The following is a 23,023-nucleotide window of genomic DNA, read 5'->3' as shown; positions in this document are numbered from 1 at the left end:
ACTCAGAGAGAAACACAAATTTCCTCCAAACACCAAAAAGGAAGATAGCTGACTGCCACAGCTCCAAGCCTCAACAGGGAAATGGAAATATCACCGGCACCAGCAGCAAGCTGGGAGTTTTAAACACCCAGGTCCATGTATGTGAACTAAAGCCAGGGGAAGGTTGCCACTGGGTCCTAAAGCCGGAAGGACCAGGAAGAAGTCTGCAAAGCAAACTGCTGAGACCTTCTACAGTCAGATCGACAGTCTGCATCCGCTGACATACCTGTGAAGTTCCCCAGCTTCTATGAGAGGCCTCCTGACACTCAGGACCAGGTTTCTCAGGATAAGAGGTGTGAAATGAATGAACCAGTCTGGGGACGTTCATTTCTGATGCAGAAATGAACATCCTTTCCTCTGGACCATACCCCCTCAAAAGGAACCACGTATTGTAGCGAACGACATTAGAGGCGAGAATCTACAATCCTCGAAATATCAAACTCTAGGTTTGCATCAACCATTATGGGGGGCGGTGGTAGGAGTGAGGGCTCAAGAGGTATCTGTGAAGAACTTTGTAGATCTTAAGAGCCTGATGTAGCTCAAGATGAAACACTGCTAGACTAATGACAGCGGTTATGCTATAGGGACCAATGAATCTAGTCCCAACTTCCAGGAAGGAGTGCTCAGCCTTAAATTCATGGTAGACAACTACACAAAATCATTGACATACAGGTCTGGACCTGGCACACGTTTACTGACAATCATACGTTTATACCTGTCTCCCCTTACCTTGTTAGTAACAGGTAGTTGCAATACAGGACCAGATGGACAAGTATGCATTACTTTAGAATGTTTGCAAACACTGTAAGCAGACACCTGTTCAACCACATCCCGGTGCAACACCAGGCACCAAAAACAACAAAAAAGAGGTCCACGGTTCCCTTACCACCTGGGTGATCAGCAAGTACAGAGTCATGATATGCTCTACTTACTTTGCGGCACAATTTAGACAGCACAAACAACCTCCCAGGAGGGCAAGAGGCAGAAGCGTCCCCCTGAGCCTCCAATACCTCACCCTCCAGGACAGGGTACAAGGCCAAGATACCTACCAACTTCTGTAAAATTGGGGCAGTGTCCTCAAAGCAAGGCAAAAATGCCAGTAAGGTCCCTGTAGATATAGCAGAAGGGGAAATGTTTAGGCAGGTACCATGACAGTAATCTCCCCACTTTACAATCTCTCTGGATTGCCACTCCACAGTCTGATTATGCTTCACCAACCAGGGCAAACCCAGAACCATTGGAGTGTGGAGATCCTTCAGGGCATAACAAGGAATTACGTCATAATGAAACGACCCCATCTTCAGTCTTACGTTATGAACAATTTGTGTCAGTGCTCTCTGTGCAAGTAGTGCTGAGTTGATGGCACAAAGAGCATTAGATTTAGCCAAGTTAGAGCAGACAAAACCATGAGTTCTAGGAAACTCAGCATCCACCATACTGATGACAGCTCCACTGTCTACAAACACAGAAATTTTTTCAGACCTGCTCTCTAGCCCCACTTCTGCTATCAGGACAAAATGATAATTGCAGGTTGAAGATGAACACACCACTTGATTATCAAGCTCAAGGCTCCCAAGGGTTAATCGAGTCTCTTTTTGCTTTGGAATTACAGGACAAGCCCCAATAAAATGTACCTTTTTCCATAAAAAATACACCCTTTTCCTTGCAAATGTCGGGGGAAAGAGCTATGAACGCAACCCCCAAATGCACAAATGCATGGGTTCCTCTAACTCCGCAAGTATTGCTTCACCCCCGGACCTTCCCTCCGACAGCATGGTATTATCCTGGAAAGAGGACTCAGAAGCAGGTGGCCTTACTCATATGTCCCACAAGCATCTATCCACCCAAATAGCCAAGGACATGGCAGCCTCCAACAACACAGGAGTATCATACACTGCTAATGCATACTTTATCCTTTCACTGAGACCCGGAAGGAATTGGCTTCTGAGAGCTGAATCATTACATTTATTATCAGCCACTTGCGGAATTCAGAGCTATAAGTCTTCACTGAATGATTCCCTTGCTGAATGCAACGCAGCCTAGATTCAGCCAAAGAAATAAAGTCAAGATGATCCTAGACAAGGGCTAGGGCTCTGAAAAGACTCTTCCACAGACTGGAGACACATTGAATCCTGTGGAAGAGAAAACCCAGGACTGGGGTTTCCCCTGCAATAGTGAAATAATCATTCCTACTTATTGCTCCTCATCTCCAGAGGAGAAAGGATGAAGTTTAAAGTACAATTTGTATGCCTCCGTAAACACAAAAAAACTGTCCCTACCCCTAGAAAACCTGTCGGGGAGGGCAACATTGTGTTCTAGGTTGACCAGCCTATCTGCAGAGCCCCCCCACAATAGGAGCCTGCCCCCGTAGCCATTGATGCTGAACCTCAGAACAAAAGTCAGTCACCACCAGTGCCAACCTCTGCAGCTGCTCTGCCAACATAGAAATGGGATCCATGAACTCAGCAAAAGAAAAAAACTCACACAGAAAAAACACACCAAAAGAATAAAAAAAGCGTCAGTTTTTTTCTCCCTTTGCAAACGTGAACGATCGGTAATAATGTCATGCACAGTGTAGGAAACATTAAGTGCAACACAAAGGGATAAGGGGAAGGGAGCCCAATACTAGGGAAGCGTGGAGTTGAGACCCCTAGGACATATCTAACGTCACCCTGTATACCTCTATAAGTGTCTCTATATAGGTTCTGCACCTATCTTCGAGCAGGATACTTAACCCCTGCCTGACCCTAGCAGTAAGCAAAGCTTAGAGAAACATGGAGTGGGCTGGTCGATCACCACTATAACTAGACAGATGGGATACATAAGCAAGGGGAACACTTAAATCGAATAGACTCAGAGAGAAACACAGACGTTCTCCAAACACCAAAGAGGAAGATAGCTGACTGCTACATCTCCAAGCCTCAACAAGGAAATGGAAAAATCATTGGCAACTCCCAGCAGCAAGCTGGGAGTTATAAATAGCCTGGTCAAAGTGTGTCAACTAAAGCTGGGGGAAGGTTGCTACTGGGTCTTTGAGTCAGAAGGACCAGGAAGAAGTCTGCAAAGCAAACTGCTGAGACCTTCTGCACTCAGATGCAGAGCAACGGTCTTCAGCCTCTGACACACCCGTGACAATGTAACAAACAGGTAGAAAAGATATGCAATTAGCAAGACAACCCCTGCAAAGCAGTGGTTCTGCAGGGGGTGACCACAGACCATTTCTTTGCTCTCATACTTTTTGTCTGCTGTTTTAGTCACTTTTGTAATGTGTCATTGCTCTCACCCCTCCAGTAGCATGAGGCATTGTCTACAACCCATAGATGTTTCTCAGTGAGTGCAGCTCATCCACGATGGCTCTTCAATGCGAGCTGTGGCAGAAAGGGTAGTTGTGTCTGACAGCACAGTGTCTAGACCACGGATTACATAACAGAAGATATGGAGGGCAGCAACCCAGCAGCAGGACCGCTACCACCTCTTTTGTGCAAGGAGGAACAGGAGGAGCAGTGGCAGAACCCTGCCATATGACCTCCAGCAGGCCACTAACATCCATGTGTCTGCACAAACTGTCAGAAACAGACTTCATGATGGTGCTATGAGAGCCTGACATCCACAAGTGAGTATTGTGGTTTCAAGCCAACACCATGCAGGGCAATTGGCATTTGCCAGAGACTATCAAGATGTTAAGATTCAACCATTGGCGCCCTGTGCTCCTCATGGATGAATGCAGGTTCTCACTGAGCACGTGACAGATGTGACTGAGTTTGGAGATGTTGTGGAGAACATTCTGCTGTCTGCAACATCATCCAGCAAGACCCTGAGGCAGTGGGTCAGTAATGGTGTGTAAAGACATTTCTCTGGAGGGCCTCACAGCCCTCCATGTGCTAGCCAGATGTTCAGTCACTGCCATTAGGTACCAGGATGAGATCATCAGACCCATTGTGAGACTATATGCAGGTGCAGTTGAACCTGGGTTCCTTCTGATGCATGACAATGCTAGGCCTCATGTGGCTGAAATGTGTCAAAAGTTCCTGCATGATAAAGGTATTGATGCTATGGACTGGCCTGCCGTTCCCCAGACCTGAATCCAGTAGAGCACATCTGGGAAATTATGTCTCATTGCATCCACTAATGCCACATTGCACCACAGACTATCCAGGAGTTGATGATACTTTAATCCAGGTCTGGGAAAAGATCCCTCAGGAGAACATCCACCGTCTCAACAGGAAGATGCCCAGGCATTTTAGGGAGTTCATACAGGCACGTGGACGCCACAAACACACATTACTGAGCATCATTTCTATGTTTTATCATTCTCAATGCATTTCAATATAATGAATTAAGATTTGCAACTGAAATTTTTAATTTAGTGATGTCTAAGATGTGCTATTTTAGTGTTCCCTTTATTATATTGTATACTGTATATATATATATACAGTATATATATATATATATCCTTCATCATGGTATATATGTACGTTATCTTGGGCCCCATCCTGGTATATATATATCCCTCATACTGGTAATATGTACCTTATTCTGCATATATACCTTACCCTGGGCCCCATCCTGGTATATTTGTGTCTTATCCTGGGCCCCATCCTGTTATAAATATCCCCCATCCTGGGCCTCTTCTGAAGCCAGCAGCTGACTTTAGCTTGCTAACGATGGGAGAGCATGACATCCCTGCATGCGTCCCCAATCACGTCCGAAGTCGCACATCCAGTTGAGGTGGTTTCTGCTGATGTCTGTGGACCGCTGACCTGCACGAGTCCTCACTAGCATGGGCCTGGTTGCAACGCTCCTGATTATACCAGTAGACACAGCCAACTGATGCAAAATGTGCCTTATATGAAGTTAGAGAAGTACATAGAAAGTATGATAAAGTAAACAGATTAAAGATATTATATATAAAATATTATATTATATAAAATATTTTCGAAATGCTTTTAGCTCATTGTCAGAAGATCACATTGCAAAAACATTTTAAATGTCATCTGATGCATTTCTAAATAGAAAATCATTTTTTTTTTACGTCAAACTACAAAGGATAAGAAGAAAACAAAGGAAAATATTGTTCGCTACAATACATTCTTGAAACTCTTCACATTCTGAAGATTGATGCCAAGATTCTGCGTTAACAGCTAGCTGAATATTCTAAACTATGTCCTAGATTTGGCAAATGTTCTAAAAATTCACTTGCAAAATGATCTTTTATTCCTCGTTTCTGTGATGCAAAGACAATAGGCCTTGAGTGTTTGAGGGACTTTGATAGATGAAAAAGAAATAATGTTGCTCTGCAATCTCCAATATTTAGAAGTTTCCAATTATTATAATGTTATACTATTGATGGTGCTACTACTATCATTCCAAATAGAAAACAAACACAATTTTCTTTCATGTAGTAAACCATAATTAACAATAAATATAGGCGATAGCTAGTGTAGTGGGAAGGGGTATTTGCTGAAAATAAAACAACACCACAAGGTTGTTAGTATAAACTGAAATGATTAATCAATTATTTGCGCAATAAATGCCTCCTATCCAAATTTGATAAATAATCGCATAAATGTAATAACAATAAAAAAGTAGGTCAAAGATTTCCTAGATAGGTCTCAAATGTGGCATGCAGAACACCAGGATATTATGTCCAAGATATCAATTAAGGGTATAGAATGCACTGAGAGTCACTTAAAATCACAGGGCCACAGGATAAACTGAAAGTACATAAATAATCTAATCAGTGGTGGTAGGGTCTTGTTACCTCTCATCCACTCGATGTAGATACTGTCATCATGTTCCTTGTTCCATTGGGGGTCCTTTGTGGGTGATCCTCCTTAATAAGAAAACTTGCGGCGGCAAAATCTTCAGGAGTGCTTTCCCGGCCGGTGACACACGCTACTCAGCCTCTCCTCTTGCGGTGCGCGAGCGGTAGAGACCTGCGGCGTTTGCAAGAGCCGACAGGACCTGTGTGACGTAGGCAGTCATATGCCCGGCAGAAATACGAGGCATAATAGGGACCGATTCCTTCCTACACGTTTCGGAAAAGCGTGGTTGTCTTCGTCAGGGATGGTCCATTCTGAATTAGGACTTCCTTTTATAGGATGCATACTCTGGCTGCAGTTAATCAAATGCAAATAACTCAACCTCACTGTTCAGTCCCTTGGGTTTCAGTGAATCCAAACTTAAAATTCCACCTGCTTTCAGCACGGGACATTTGCTTAATGAAGTCCGCTTTCCTCCAATTTTTATGGACAATTTCAATACCTTTAACCACTGTACCATGGATTATCCCCTTACGGTAATCTAAGTAATGTTTGGATAAAGGGTGTCCAGTAAATGTATTTTTAATATTCCTTTGATGCTCGTTAATTCTGATATTAAGTGGACGTTTAGTACGTCCCACATCTAGCTTACCACAGGGTCATCTTAAGGAATAGATAACCCCTGAAGTGGTGCAGGTAATGACATCATGGATATTGAAATAAATTTTCCCATTTGAAATGGTGTACTGTTTTACTGTTTACAATGATTTACATGTCAATCATTTATGACATGGAAAAAAAACAGACTTATTATTCCTAAAAAATGGAGGAGGTTTCTTTGTGCTGTTATAATTGGGAATTGATGATGCTATAGCATTCCCCAAGTTCTTTGCTTTTGTATGTATAAACTTTGGGTGATTTTAAGTGACTCAGTGCATTCTATGCCCTTAATTGCTATCTTGGACATAATATCCTGGTGTTCCGCATGCCACATTTGAGACCTATCTAGGATATCTTTGACCTACTTTTTTATTGTTATTACATTTATGCGATTATTTATCAAATTTGGATAGGAGGCATTTATTGCGCAAATAATTGATTAATCATGTAGTAACCCATGCCTAAGGACTGCTCCATAAGGAGACCCACCTTGTAGAACTACATGCAATTTTGCGTTGTTTGAAAGGTGTCAGGACATAGTGAAATTAAATAAGACTTTCAGTCTTCAATATGGCAAAACGATGGTCACTAAAAGAGATTCTACCTCATTATATAGTATATTGTGCATCAAGGCAAGAGCAGGATCATTCCGCAAACTAAATACAGTATTTTTCTTCTAAACTGTAGGTCAAACAAATGACAAAGTACGGTAAAGCCCTTGTGAATGAAAATCAGATTCAGGTGGTTTTATATGTAATAAGTTATTTACTATTATGTGTTATTACTTTTTATGTTATGTAGATTTGATTGCTTTTGTTGATATATGTATATGGATATTTCCATTCTTTTCCATCCTTATAACCAATTTTTATTTATAATAGGTCCCACCTCATATTCATTTAGTCTTACAAGGAGAAATTTCAGAAATTCACAGTTCTTCGTGAAAGCTCATTTGCCTCCTTACACCATCCTTTTCTTCTGCAAAGAGCTACAGAAGTTGAATTTCCGACCACTTTATTTAGACAGTGCAGCTCACTTATAGTTATGCTTCATAAATTGTTCATATGTTGAGTTTTCCACAATTCATCAATTTTGATCTTTGCTAAATAGAATCTATCACCAGGTTTTTGCCACTTTTCCTGAGAGCAGCATCATTTAGGGTCAGAGACCCTGGTTCCAGAGGTGTTTCACTTACTTAGCTGTTTGCTGTTGGTTTAATAAAATCACAGTTTTATCAGCAGGAGATCACTAGAGATCACTAAAGGACTATTAAACCTGCTACAGTGTAGTCCTCCACATACACAAGGTCTGTATCACCTGCCTCCACCCTTGATATCTATCTGCCTATGCACAGCAGGTCACTCATACTGGTGTTTACATGACTCATTACTCTGCCCCATAGCACCGCAGGCACTTGTTTATGTGCCTTTTCCAGCAGTACACTTCCGACACATCACTATACATTTACACAGGTCCTATATTGGAGGTGCTGTTGATAGTAAGCATCACTTCCGACCGGCATATTACTATGCATTTACACAGGTCCTATACTGGAAGTGCTGCTGGTAGTAAACACCACTTTCAGTGACGCACTTCTGGCCGGCACATTACTATGCATTTACACAGGTCATAAATTGAAAGTGCTGTTGGTGGTAAACGTCACTTACGGTGACACACTTCCGGCCAGCACATTACTATGCATTTACACAGGTCCTATATTTGAAGTTCTGCTGGTAGTAAACATCACTTCTGGTGATGCACTTCTGGCCAGCACATTACTATGCATTTACCCAGGTCCTATATTGGAAGTACTGCTGGTGGTAAGCATCACTTCCGGTGACAAACTGCAGGTCGGCATATTACTATGCATTTACACAGGTCCTATATTGGAAGTACTGCTGGTGGTAAGCATCACTTCCGGTGACAAACTGCCGGTCGGCATATTACTATGCATTTACACAGGTCCTAAATTGGAAGTGCTGCTGGTAGTAAACATCACTTCTGGTGACACATTTCCGGCTGACACATTACTATGCATTTACACAGGTCATAAATTGAAAGTGCTGTTGGTGGTAAACGTCACTTACGGTGACACACTTCCGGCCAGCACATTACTATGCATTTACACAGGTCCTATATTTGAAGTTCTGCTGGTAGTAAACATCACTTCTGGTGATGCACTTCTGGCCAGCACATTACTATGCATTTACCCAGGTCCTATATTGGAAGTACTGCTGGTGGTAAGCATCACTTCCGGTGACAAACTGCCGGTCGGCATATTACTATGCATTTACACAGGTCCTAAATTGGAAGTGCTGCTGGTAGTAAACATCACTTCTGGTGACACATTTCCGGCTGACACATTACTATGCATTTACACAGGTTCCATATTGCAATTGCTGCTGGTAGTAAACATCACTTCTGGTGATGCACTTCCAGACGGCACATTACTACATTACTATGCATTTACACGTCTTATATTGGAGGTGCTGTTGGTGGCAAACATCACTTCCCGTGACGCACTTCCAGCCGGGACGCCATACACCAGCACAAATAGCCTCCTGCTCCATTCCCCTGACACGCCAGCAGCAGGAGGCCATGCAAATCGTGTGAGAGCTGACTTGAATGCATCTTAAAGGTACAGACACATTATTCCACCAAAGATACAGCCTGTCTTATAACATACCACTGTTTCTCCTTGGAGACCTAATATGACTCACTTTACCTCCACAGCCTCTAGCCATATCTCCCTGATCTTCAGGACTATACAGGTACTACATCTTTAACTTGCCAACCCTCCTCTCAAGCTATTGGACTCACTTTGTATTTCTGTTTTTCTGCAGCTCACTTTGCACATTACCTTTACAAGGGCGTTTGCCCATACCAATTTTTATATATATGACTGAGGAATCGCCAAGTAAGCTTTTGATGTGAGTATTAATGTAACATTGATCATTATTATGTTGGGACTAGTTGACTGTATATTCTATGTCCAGAGCATTTTATCCACTATCTGTTTATTACAATTATGACTCCTTGTCATGCTACCATACCTATGTACAGAGCCTTATATGGACAATACCATACATTGCTATACCTATATGTACATATTTGGGATTGTATTATTTATAATATTTTAAGCTATGTATTCTTCCACTGATATTGATTTTATCCTTGTGAGAACATGATATTGAAAAAGACCTGGGATAGGTCGAAACATCACTTGAATATAGTCGCTTTAGCAATTTTTCCTGCGCTTTACCGTTATTATTTTTTTGTTCTCATCAATTATATTAAACATTATTTTCTTGCATCACTTCAAAGTTATAGAGTGTGCGGTGAACTTTTACTACTTATGCACAGCATAGGCAGAAAGCTGACAATCTGTGGTACAGAACTTAGCAGTCAAGGACTGGTATATCTGCAGTAGATTTTGTCAAACTGCAGTATGATTGGTAACACTGCTGCGATCACTGAACGGTGATGTTGGCCAGACAACATGTGATAGCTGTGGCGACTGATCTGACAACTGATTGTTTAAAAAAACACTGGGGAAACAATGCTGCATCACTGGAAAACAGGGAATTGCTTTGGATATTTTGTTATTTCATACATTTTACAGCTACTTTAAAGCTTTGGCCTTTACTAATGCTAATTTGGGTCATGTGCAGGCTATAAGAATGGAGCGATGCTACACTTAGCTATTGAAAGTCCACCTCGGATATTCTTTAAAGGGAACCTGTCACCAGGATTGTGCTGAATAACCTACAGACAGTGTCAGGTTGGCACCATTAAACTGATTAAAATGATACCATTGTTGATGAAATCGGTCTTGTGGTTGTTGATTAATCTTTAATTTCAGTTTTGTGTTAATGATATGCTCGTGCTCCGGGGAGGCCTGTGGGAGGTCTTCATGTGGTGCTCTGATTCATTAGTATGGCTTCTGACAGGTCACTGATCTCTGCCCCCTAGTTTACATAATAAATATTATATTTATTTTTTAAAAATCACCTTAAGCAAGCAGGCACCAGCAGCAGTGCCTGCACTGCAACATGATCACATGTAAAATGTACATATAATTCTTTTATTTGATTATATAAATAAAATCATAAAAAAAAAAAAATCTGTTTCAAAATGGTGCCGGTTGTGCCTGTGCAGTAGCAGCTATCAGCGATAAGATAGATGCTACTATGCAGGTGTCCGCAGCGCAATCTTGCTATAGAAAAATAAAATTCCTCTTCCAAGATAACCGGCGCCATCTTAGTGGAGACATAAATTGTCTCGACTAAGATGGTGACGGCCACGACTGTGCAGTAGCATCTATTAGTGATCAGATAGATGCTACTGTGCAGGCGCCAGCAGCACCATTTTGGAAGAATTTTTTTTTCTCTAGCAAGATGGCAACGCCGACACCTGCACAGTATCATCTATCAGATCGCTGATAGCCGATACTGCACAGATGCGGCCGGCACCATTTTGAGACAGATTTGTTTTAAAGATTTTATTTATAGCATCAAATGAAGAATTACATGCACATTTTACATGTGATCATGCTACAGTGCAGGCACCGCTGTCAGGGCCTGCCTGCTTAAGGTGATTATTTTTTTGTTTTCAATATATAGAATATTCATTATGTTAACTTGGGAGCAAGTTACTGAGGGATCAGTGACCTGTCAGAAACCATACACATGAATACCTAATTAGGACACCACATGAAGACCCCCACACAGGCCTCCCTGGAGCACGAGCATATCATTAACTCAAAACTGAAAATAAAGATTAAACAACAACCACAAGATGGATTTCATCAAACAAGGTATAATTTTTATCAGTATAATGGTGCCGACCTGACACTATCTGTAGGTTACTCAGCACAATCCTGGAGATGAGTTCCCTTTAAAGAATATCCGAGGCAGACTTTCAATAGCTCAGTGTAGCATTGCTCCATTCTTATAGCCAATACACGACCCAAATTAGCAAAAGTAAAGGTCAAAGCATTAAAGTAGCTGTAAAATGTATGAAATAACAAAATATCCAAAGCTCTTCTCTTTTTCCTAGTGATGCAGCATTGTATCCCCAGTGTTTTTTTTAAACAATCAGTTGTCAGATCAGTAGCTATTACATGTTGCATGGCAAACATCACCATTCAGTGATAACAGCAGCGTTACCAGTCATACAGCATATGATTGCTGCAGCCTGCAGCCTGAATTGACATTGGTGATGCAAAGAGAGTGGATATTGCCATACTTGTTATTTTTAACATCCAAAAGTCTCCTTTATTGGTACGGTAAATTAAAATTGAACGTCTTAGGCCAGCTTCAAACATCCGGATTATGCTGTTGTAGGGGGGTCTACGAGGCAGCAGGTACCTGCGTGCAGGGTCTGGAACTAGAGAGGGGGGAGTGCCTGAAAAGCACTCACAGCAACGGAGGAAAAGGGGAAAAAAGCACGCGAAGCAGAGCAATGTGTGGCCAGCGCAAAGCAGTGAGGAGCGTGCTCTGCTTCCCTCTCTAGAGAGTGCTGCAGCAGGCCTGAAGGATTGGGACTGCTGCATTGAGAGTAGTAGTGTGCTGAGCAACTTTCTGGAGAGAGAGAGCCATGCAGAGCAGTGCCGTGCAGAGCAGAGCCATGTGAAGCAGAGTCGTGCAGATCAGAGCAGGGTAGAGATGTGTACACAGAACAGAGCTGAGCTGGGTGTTGCAGCAGCCACAAAGAGTAGTGCTCTGGCTGGGAGCACCAGTGCCAAGCAGATCAGCATCCCCTGCCGCCAATACTGGCGACCAGGTAGAGTGGAACCTGCTGTGTGTGTCCAGTGACCGCCAGAGAGAACCTGGTGCTGTACACTACATGACCTTTAGTACTGCGCATGCACTGCCCTAAGAGAGACCACACACGGGACTGACACTTGCACCCTGTCATGGGCAGAGAATAGTTGTCCTTACCCTTGTTACCTCACTACCCCAGTTAAGATAGTTAAGGAGCCACGTTGGGCTCGCACAAGACTGTGGCTCGTGCTTTTTTTAGCCACATCAGTATATGGACAAGGAGCAGTGGAAGGTATTGGAGACTGACCACTGCCGCCAGAAGACGGTCCATCAACTACAGCATCATTCTGGAAAAGACAGTGATCCCACCGTTGCCGGCACTATTGAGTTTGCAGCAGGATCCGCAGTTTAAGGATTTCCTGACGCATGTTCTAATGAACTGCCATTGTTTGTAACATTATTTTTTCCACTTTCCCATACCCTTCACCTTTAAACTGTGAATTTCATGTTTAATCCTCTACCTCCCTGCAGTAAGTATTCCCCTGTAAATAAACCTGTTTACCCCTGGTCTGCCTCCCATCCATCACTGCATCCCTCGTTCCTGCGATTTCTACACTGTCATTATAAGGACCATGATTTTTGGGCTGGCACACATGAAACCGGGTTCTGCAGGTTCAATTGGGTGCATTCTGCAGTGTTTCAGTGTATACAGGGTTGGCCCCAAAGTAAATGAGGAACAGAACATTTCTTAGAAAAAAACACAGTTTTATAGCAAGGGACAGTTTTAATAATTAAATCATTTTAAAACTATAGAGTAACGATGATGGTTGGCAGCTTACCTGCTGGAGATCTAATGTTATTGTCACATAGTGATATTCCACCCCATTTTTGATGCTTGGACTTTGCCACCAGGACTTTTTACCATTGATAGCATGAACTATGGGATAGTGTACTGTAAAAAAATAAAAACAATTTTCTGTAATGCACGAGAACTAGAAACTGAGTTACAGTTCATCGCATACATTGTAAGCCCCAGTCAACTCGCCAGCTCCAGCAATTTACATAAAAAGATCTTAATACAATTGGCTTAAGATAAAATAAACTTTCTTTATTTAATCTTCATAATAAAATGTCACATTGTGAGACAAGTGGAATGTTGGGGCATTTCGACTGTGCAGGAGTCTTCATCATTGTATAGACTGAACATTAACGTTCCACTTCTCTCACAGTGCAACATTTTAACACAAATCTGAAATGAAGTGAATTTTTATTTTTCCTTATGTGGATTGTATCATAATACCTTTTCTGTGAAAAATATTTTTCTAAGCATATTTTACGTAATTGAAACATGAAAAATTATAAAGTTTTCTTCAAATCTTTTTGTACTTATCTAAAAGAACTAAAGTAAATTTTTTTTTAAACTAGGCAATTTGTTGTCTGAAACATATGGAAAAATGTAAGTTAGTATTTTCAATTTTTGACAAGTATTTTGATTATTTCATGGACAGAGTAATATTAGACACACTGATTTGATGACTAGTCCTTAATCCATCAGTTAATTATGTATGCTTTATAAAGAGTGCTAATATTTGGAAAAAATGTCCTATACAACGGCATGTAAAACTTTGCGTACCCCTTGTCAAAATTACTGTTATTGTGAATAGTAAAGCAGGTTGAAGATGAAATGAGCTCTAAAAGGCCTATAGTTAAAGATAAACTATTTCCTTTGTGTTTTAGGTAAAAAGAATATATATTTTCAACTTTTGCATCTTAAAAATTACAAAAAGGAAAATGGGCAGATGCAAAAGCTTGGGCACCCTGCAAGGTAAGTACCTAATAGCACCCCATTTTAAAAGTATCACAGCTTGTAAACACTTTTTGTTGCCAGACAAGAGTATTCCAGTTCATGGAGTGATTGTCATCCATTCTTCCTTGGAAAATTCTCCCAGCTATGTGAGATTCGTCTTGCATGCACTGCTATTTTGAAGTTTAGCCACAGATTTTCAATAATGTTCAGATCAGGGGACTTTGAGGGCAATTGTAAAACCTTCAGCTCGTGCCTTTTGAGGTTATGTATTGGGGATTTTGATTTGTGCTTAGGATCATTATCCATTTGTAGAAGTCACCATCTTGTAAACTCCAGTTTTTTTAACAGATTGTGTTATATTAGCATCAAGAATTTCTTGAAATTTCATTGAATCCATTTTTATCTCTATCCATGAAATGTTGCCAGTGCCATTAGCTGTAAAACAACCCCAAAGAATGATTGATCCACCCCCATACTTAATGGTTTGTGAGCCGTACTTTTCTTAAAATTCTGTACCCTTTTTTCTCCACACATAAGTTTGATCACTGTGGCCAAAGAGTTCTATTTTAACCTCTTCGGTCCACAGGATTTATTAGAAAAATACATCTGTCTTGCTTAGATTTTTTTTGCATACTTCTGACACTGAATATTATGGTGAGGACACAGGAGAGGGCTTCTTCTGATGACTTTTCCATTTAGGTCACATTTGTGCAGATGTCTCTGATCAGTAGAACAATGTTCAACAACTGCAGAATCTTTTTTAAGCTCTTTTGCAGTCAAGAGGGGGCTTCTGATTTGACTCTCAAGCAAGCTTACGAGCTGTTCTCCCTGAAATTTTGTTTGGTCTTCCAGACTTTATCTTGACCTCCACTGTTCCTGTTAACTGTCATTTCTTAATTACATTTTGAACTGAGGAAAGGACAACTTGAAACCACTTTGTTATCTTCTCATAGGCCTCTCCTGCTTTGTGGGACAAATCTCCAAGGGTGCCTAAACTTTTATATCTGCTCATTTTCTTTTTTGTTATTTTTAAAATGTAAATAATGACATTATATATATTGTTTGTCTAAAATATAAAGGAAATGTGTCATCTTTACCTTTAGGGCTTTTAGAGATCATTTCTTCTTCAACTTGCTTCAACGTTTACATGCAACTGTATACTGTACCTATCACCTTTGATGCATATTACTGCCTTTTATGGTAAGATAAGTGGCCTCTTATTGCCATAAATGGAAAAAATAGAGATTCCAAACTCTAGATCAAGACAAAATTAACGAATAGCTTACACAGTGCCACCAATATTAAAATTTAAAATAAGCATATCTCACCTTTATTAAAATGTATCATCATAGCCACATACACACAACAAACCCATATACATAAACCTGAACTGTGGGAGAACATTGGAGACTTAGGGCTCCAGGAGACATCGGTTGTGATTCTAGCCGAAAAAACTTTCATATGCTTTTATGTTCATTATGTGACCCAAAAGGTATTTAGGGTTACAGTAGTGCTTTATTGGTGCCTTATTGCTACTACTGGGGCTGTATAGGGACTAAATGTATAGAAAGACCGAATTATAGTGCATTAAAAACTGGAAAAGAAAAATTGGAAAAATCATGCAAAATATAAATTCATTGCAATTTACATTCCATTCTTCTTGGGTCAAATGGATTACACTGTTGCATTAGAAATGAATAATGGAGATGAATCAACAATTAACTTTAATCTCTGTTATGAACACTTAATCCTAATTAATTTGAGGCACTGATAAATTAATGGCGTTTGAAATGAAGTGGAAATTATATCTTCCATAAGGACAATGCTGAGAAGTTAATGTGGTTTGAAACATATCCTTCATTAATTCTTGGCATGGGCTTGCGTTCATTCCACACAACAGCTTCACATTTTATTTGTTTATGTAACGCAACAATAGCTTCTATGTGTTCAAGAACTGAAATACCAAATAGAGGCAAAAATAAAATGTGCAGTGTAATAAAAAGGCCACGTTCACACTATCAGTATTTGGTCAGTATTTTACATCAGTATCTGTAAACTAAAACCAGGAGTGCGTGAAAAATGTAGAAGTGGTGACTTGTTTCTATTATACTTTTCTGCAAAGAATGAGATGCACAGCTACTATGCCAAAAGCGGGGGCTACATTAGTACTCAAAACAGAACATATATGAAGAGAAAAAGGGATTGCCTATAGACAACCACATCTGCACGGTAAAACACAAATTTTTAAAGTACAAAAACACCAGATAATGATAAAAACAAAAAAACAGAATAGCCACAAATTTATGAGTCTATGAAGAAATGCTACAAAGATGAAGGGAGACACTGTGATGACCATATGATCTCCAATAATATAATATCCAAATGATATCACAATGAATATAAGCATAAATGACTATCACATGCAAAAAGACAATGAGTCAATATATAAATCAAGAACAGGCCCGCAGTCCATCAATACTGAATGCTGTAAGGAATATAATACAAAGGCATATGGAAGTGCCAGACATCTACCTTATATAAGATACAGAGGACATGAAGTTAGTCCAATGTATCAAAATGTTTAACAATACAGAGAATATGCAATAAATCCAATATATAAAAATACTAGTACAGACAAAGCACACAATAATGCTTCCTGTCACAATCCATTTTTGGATTTGTGGCAGCTCTGGTTCCACTCACATTAAAACCTTTTCCCTTTCAGGCCACCGGTGGTTAAATGCAGTTTTAACCCGCTGGCAAGCTGGTGTTACTGCAGTGCTGCTGGGTCAAAGGATGTTGCTGGTGACCATTCCCACATCCTTTAAAAGGTCACCTGATGCATCAGCTGACTGTTGCCGATACAGTTTTTCTTTGGTGACCAACCTTTGCAGAGGCAGCTCTCGGGTATCAGTCAAGTCTGGTGTTTGGAGTCATGTTGCTGTGCTATCTGTGGTGTGGAGTTAAGCAGTGGTGTGCACAGGCTAAATGTTGTATTTTTGTTACCTTGTCCCTTTGGTCTCTGTCACTTCCCCCTGTGTGTTTTATCTGCAGAGGTGAGGCTAGAGCTCCTTGCCAGCCAGTGCACTAGCCAGCGCAGATCCAGGTGACAAATAGGGATGAGGTAGGGGGAAGGACCTGTATTGGGTGTTAGGTGAGAACAGGGACAGACTCAGGGTGGAGCTCTGGAGATGACCATCCCTGATTCCCTATAGTTAGGGCCTTCCTCTCCCCTTTTCCAACAGCTTTGTGTTGTTGCACCATTTGGTGGCTGACCAACCGTTGGGACGTGTCACACTGGTCAGTCACTCTGTGACAGAACCTGTCACCAGGAGTAGCGCTGTTAACCTGCAGATATGGGGTTAATCTGAATGTTAACAGCATTATTGTGCTGTCTGGTGCCTGCACACAGTGAGGAGAAAATTATCTTTATTCTCCCCACCAGCATTCCGTATTCAGGCATAGAGGCGGGGCCAGCTCCGGTTCAGTCACCGCTCTAAGCATATAGAGGGGCCGATGTAAGGTCGCCCTGGCCCTGACTGAACCAGCACCGGCACCGCCCCATGAATGAATACGGAATGCTGCCTGGTAGAATAAAGATAATTTTTACACTGCTACATTTAGCTGCGAACATGTGCCAGACAGCATAATAACACTGTTAACCGCATATCTTCAGGTTAACAGCGTTATTCCTGGTGATAGGTTCCGTTAAAAACAAATCAAAATAGGCAGTCAAGCATAAAATGCATAGCATCCTAGAGTGTAAAGTCATACATACCAGGCAATATCTTACTAATGTTCACTGATGAAGCTGCCAATAGCTAGTGATACACATGGGGCGCATCCCCATAGATAAGATATTGCCTTTATTCTGTTTGGCGAACATCATGAAAAAAATACATAAAGTTGCCAAAAATGTTGCTTTTTCATTATACTGACTCACATAAAAGTGAATACAAAACTATCAAAAAGTCATATATAAAAAAGCCAGGTATAAATGAAAACAACAAACTGTCCCACAAGAAAAAAAGCCCTAATATTGCTTATTCAGCAAAAAATAAAAAAGTTATAGCTTTCAGAATGATGCAAAAAAAAATCATTTTTGTTAAATATTGTTTTTAGTCTGTAAGAAGAGCAAATCATAAACAAAAATATATAAATCTGGCATGGCTGCAATAATAACGACCTGAAGAAAAAATATGTCTCATCATTTTACTTCAAGGTGAAAGGCTCAAAAAAATTAAAATAAAAGCAATAACTGAATTGCTACTTTTGTTAATTCTGTGTCTGAAAAATCTGAATAAAACACAAATAAAAAATATTATGTACTACAAAATAGTACCAAAAAAATACAACTCCTGCAGCAAAAAACTAACCCTCATACAGCTCTGTTTGCCAAAAAATAAAAATGTTACAGCTCTCAGAAAATGGCAACAAAAATAGCCTACTTTTTATTAAAAAAAAACGTTTTTACTGTGTGATAGCAGAAAATTAACTAGATAAATCTGGTATCGCTGTAATGAGACCAACTTAAAGAATAAATTTGCCTCATCACTTATACTGTATGATGAACCATGCAAAGATAAAAATAAGAACTAATCCTTTACTGCTGTCTATTTGTTTATTCTGCCTCCCAAAAATCAGAACAAGGCTTGGCTATCCTGCACTCTCCGCTGAACGCTTACTTTGGAGTTTCAGTGCAAATTCCCCAAAACCAAAATCCAGGCAAAACTCAGGATGTAACCACTCACTAATGAGACAGATGAAGCCACTTTTGACTGATTTGTGTGCCAGCAGTGTCCCATCATTTTAGGCATCTTATTAGCACACGTGTGAGAGACCACAGATCTGTGCACAACTAAAAAGATGGTAAAAAGTTAAATGCTCATTCTTTCCTTCAAGATTGCTTTAGTTCTTTTGAAGCACCAGAAAGGTTAATAAACTTCTTGAATGTGGTTTTGAGTACTTTGAGGGGTGCAGTTTTTAGAATGGTGTCACTTTTGGGTATTTTCTGTCATATAGGTCCCCAAAGTCATTCAAAAAATAGTTTTGTAAATTTTGTTGGAACAATGAAATATTGCTTATCAACTTTTAACCCTTATAAATTCTTAATAAAAAAATGATCTTTCAAAAGTGATGCACGTGTAAAGTAGACATGTGGGAAATATTATTTATTAACTATTTATTGTGACATAACTTTCTGATTTAAGGGCATAAGAATTAAAAGTTTGAAAATTGTGAAATGTTTTAAATTTTCTGATATTTTCACAAATAAATTCAAGTCTTATCGAACAAATGTTACAAGTATTATAAAGTACAAAATGTCACAAGAAAACATCCCAGAATTAGTGGGATCTGTTGAAGAGTTCCAGAGTTATGACCAAATAAAGTGACACTGGTCAGATTTAAAAAATTTGGCCTGGTCTTCAAGGTCAAAACTGAAAATTGACTTGGTCACTAACGAGATAAGTATGGGATTTCTGGTCACATTATTGTGTGCTTTGCCTGCACTAGTATTTTTTTTTACTTTGGATTTATTGCACATCCTCTGTATTGATAAAGAATTTTTATACATTGGACTAACTTCATGTCCTCTGTATCTTATAGACAGTAGATGTTGTCTGGCACTTCCATATGCCTTTGCGTTATATTCCTTGCAGAATTCAATATTGAGGAACTGCGGGCTTGTTCTTGATTTACATATTAACTCATTGTCTTTTTGCATGTGATAGTCATTTATGCTTATATTCATTGTGATATCATTTGAATATTATATTATTGGTGATCATATGGCCATCATGCTGTCCCCTTTCATCCTTGCAGCATTTCTTGATAGGTTCAAACATTTGTGGGGATATTCAATTATTTGTTTTATTGTTACCTGGTGTTTATACTTAATAAAATTGTGCTTTATCATGCAGTTGTGTTTATCTATAGGTAATCCCTTTTTCTCTTCCTACATCAATTATACTTTTCCTCTGATTGCTCCACTCCTGGTTTTGGTTTACAAATACTGATATAAATTATTGACTTATTACGGAAAGTGTGAACGTGGTCTAAGTTTAAGAAATTTTGAAGCATGTGTCCTCCACTACTGTGTTAGTCCCAGTGGAGTTTCCTAATTCTCTTGTGTGTATGTATGTTTGTAACATGTTGTTTGTAGCTCAAAAAGACGTCACCTTTGAACTGAACCCAAATTCTTAGGTTAATAGGTCTACTGAATAGCAGTGCAATTGTGTGATACTTACCTCCGACCGGCTCCCCTGCTGTCCATCGCTGATCGTGCGAGAATGTCCGGCTCCATTTCTCGTCGTCAGCTTCCTGCTGCGGCTTCCTGCTGTGACGACGAGCGACGCGTGGAGGCGGGTGGGAGGATGCCAGGATCGCTGTGTGTGTGAAAGGTGAGTATCATGCGCTGCGTCGGTGCTCCATCGCTGTGAGGTCTGCCTGTGTGACAGCTCACTAGCGATCATTTAGTGATGCACCAGCGATCCTGACCGGGTCGGATCGCTGGTCGGATCGCTGGTGCATCGCTAAATGTAAAAGGGCCTTAAGTTAATAAATGTTTCCAAGGCATCAAATTATTGCAGTGAGACACAAATTGTACAATGTGATTTTCTGATAAGTCAGATTCATTGTATCAATAGAGACAAAGTTTTTATATATTTTATGCAGTTGGTGGTGTTCTCTGTTTTGGACTTAAGCTTGCATTTTAGAGTAGAACAAAGCAAAATAGTATCAAGTATTGCTTTTATACAATGTGTGATAATCCAACATACTAATAATCAAACCTACGGTTTTTATCCAGGGAACTCTGATCGCAGGTACGGCACTGAGGATGTCTAACAGGCTGCCCATGAACATGCTCTACTAGCTTGCAAAACATTTCAGCTCCATTTTCACCACAGGTAGCATTTGCTGTTATTATGGCGTTAGAAGCAAGATTGAGAACGGCAGGAAACAATCCTAAAAAAAAGAAAACAATTTGATTAAAAGGAGTCTTTTCTATTGAGATTGCTTACACAAAAGAAACTTCCACCAATTTTCTTCTAACATTTCAACTTTACGAAAAAAAATCAGTTATATTGAAACTCAGCAGAGAATTCCTTGAGGGATAAAGTCAATGCGGATTTTTTTTTAACTAAAATGGCTTAAAACAGAAAACTCTGTTCTCAAAATAACAATTTAAGCAGCTGTTCTAAACTGACAAATTTACTTGGCAATACTGCGCTGCCCACTAAGGATCACTTGAAATTGGTTCTAGAATTGACTATTCGGCTCAGGATAGCTCATTCTACTTTAGTTTTGTTGCACTGTAACATTTTGATTATCCCACTTCAATGAGATGAAAAGTCTTGAAACATCACGCTTTAGGATATCTTTGGATTTCATGGACAGGATCAAGTGTCAAAAAATGCTTCATATTAGCATATATTGGCCATAAAGCATACAAAACCTACAAGAGACAAAATGAGCAAAAACACTGCTGTATCTAAGTAAGTAAAAAGCAAAAGTGCATTTAAATAACACAGAGTTCTTAGCAATACTGTTCTTGATCACAAATAGCATAAAAACCATCCCACCGTCGACAAGGTGACTCTGATCGGGACGGTCCTACACTGTTTTATTTTAAAACCTTACCATGTGTCAGAGTTGACCTCAATGGGTGAATAAGAGCAGACAAAAGGACTGGGTCCCAACCAATGAAAACCAGTCTGGGGAAGTCTTTAAATACAATTTCCAGCTCCGAAGAAGGATTTCTGATTATTACACATAATTTAAAAGGGTTGTCCAAAATTGATAAGAATGCAGTTACTCCATGTGACTGCAGACTTTTAATTTCCCCCCAGTGCACATAATGTGTGCTGTGGTTATTCACCAGCTGCAGAGCCAGGCCAGAGGGTATGTATGAGTTATACATACTCCTGGTCAGAGCTCGTCTAGTGGGTACAGCCTTGCTTCATACGCTGGTATGTAGCAAGGCCGTGCCCATTAGTTGGCCACACCCACTAGATGGCCATGAGCAAGATATATTTCCTCCACAGGGCACTTCCAAACCAGATAAAGACAAGTGTGAGGGCCACTGTTAGGAGTTGAGTTCCCACCACTGCACAGGGGGAATCTCAAGCCATGTCCTCTGCGATCTCCCATTCTTCTTCAGCCACAGAGGTTCCTGCTCAGCAGAGACATCAGTCTCAGCGTCTTGCTCAGGCTAATGCTATGTGTCTGGTTGCTGCTGCCGCCCCAGGTTCAGCTGTTGCATCCAGCATTAGTCAGTTGCGAGCAGACGCTCCTGGGACTAAGTACTGCTTTTCCCCATCTGAGCATGCCTGTGAGATGACCGCTCATTGGTGGTCGGAGGTCACATGCTCAGGTCCTCAAGCAACTTGGATTAGGACACCAGCAAGGTCCTGGAAGGTTGCGGCTATAAAAGGATCGCATGGTCGTGCGCTAGTATAGTCCATGCGGAGTGAGTGTTGTATGCACATATGAATGCCTCTGGTGAATGACTCATTATGAAACCCCTACCCTTGGTACGCATGTGTTGTTCAGCCTTGCCAGGTAGTGCCTAGGCTGATAGTGCAGGTAGGAGGCAGAGTCAGCGACTAGCTTCAGCACCAAGTAGTGGCTTTGCCTGTATGCCACTTAGCACTTAGCCTGCACTCCACAGTAGCCAGTGTCTACTAGTGGCATTCGCAGGTGCGACTCCATGTGCTTAGTGGGTCTAGAGAGGCTCCTACCCCGCTTCCTTGGGGCAGAGTCTTGTGACCTTACACTAGCGCTGATTCAGCTGTGCCCTGTGACAATCAACAGAGTACGGCATCTGTGTTCTGGGGTTCCATCGCTCTGTGAAGCAACAGAGCCCGTTGCTACTACACACTGGATGGTGTTTAACCCATGTGTGTCCAGTGCGATACTGCCATTTTGTGTCCGCCATTACTGAGCAGCCGTTAACATCTTTGCACGGTGGACCCCGGGCTGCGAACGCA

At 40.6% G+C, this 23,023-nt stretch overlaps 1 protein-coding gene across 2 annotated transcripts in view; it reads right to left on the bottom strand.

Moving 5' to 3' along the window:
• Positions 1 to 23,023, bottom strand: part of LAMA2 (laminin subunit alpha 2) — a 1,313,887-nt gene that overhangs the window by 1,093,699 nt on the left and 197,165 nt on the right. For both annotated transcript variants that reach the window (XM_073575794.1, XM_073575795.1), the window contains exons 2-3: positions 20,829 to 20,999; positions 13,066 to 13,178 (exon numbers count right to left, since the gene is read on the bottom strand). In XM_073575794.1, the coding sequence (XP_073431895.1) occupies positions 13,066 to 13,178; positions 20,829 to 20,999 (284 nt within the window). The remainder of the gene's footprint in view (positions 1 to 13,065; positions 13,179 to 20,828; positions 21,000 to 23,023) is intronic.

Source organism: Dendrobates tinctorius, unplaced genomic scaffold, assembly GCF_039654945.1.
Source record: "Dendrobates tinctorius isolate UK_male_01 unplaced genomic scaffold, ASM3965494v1 ptg000046l, whole genome shotgun sequence".
Lineage (NCBI taxonomy): Eukaryota > Metazoa > Chordata > Amphibia > Anura > Dendrobatidae > Dendrobates > Dendrobates tinctorius.
This window is presented reverse-complemented; position numbering and strand designations above follow the sequence as displayed.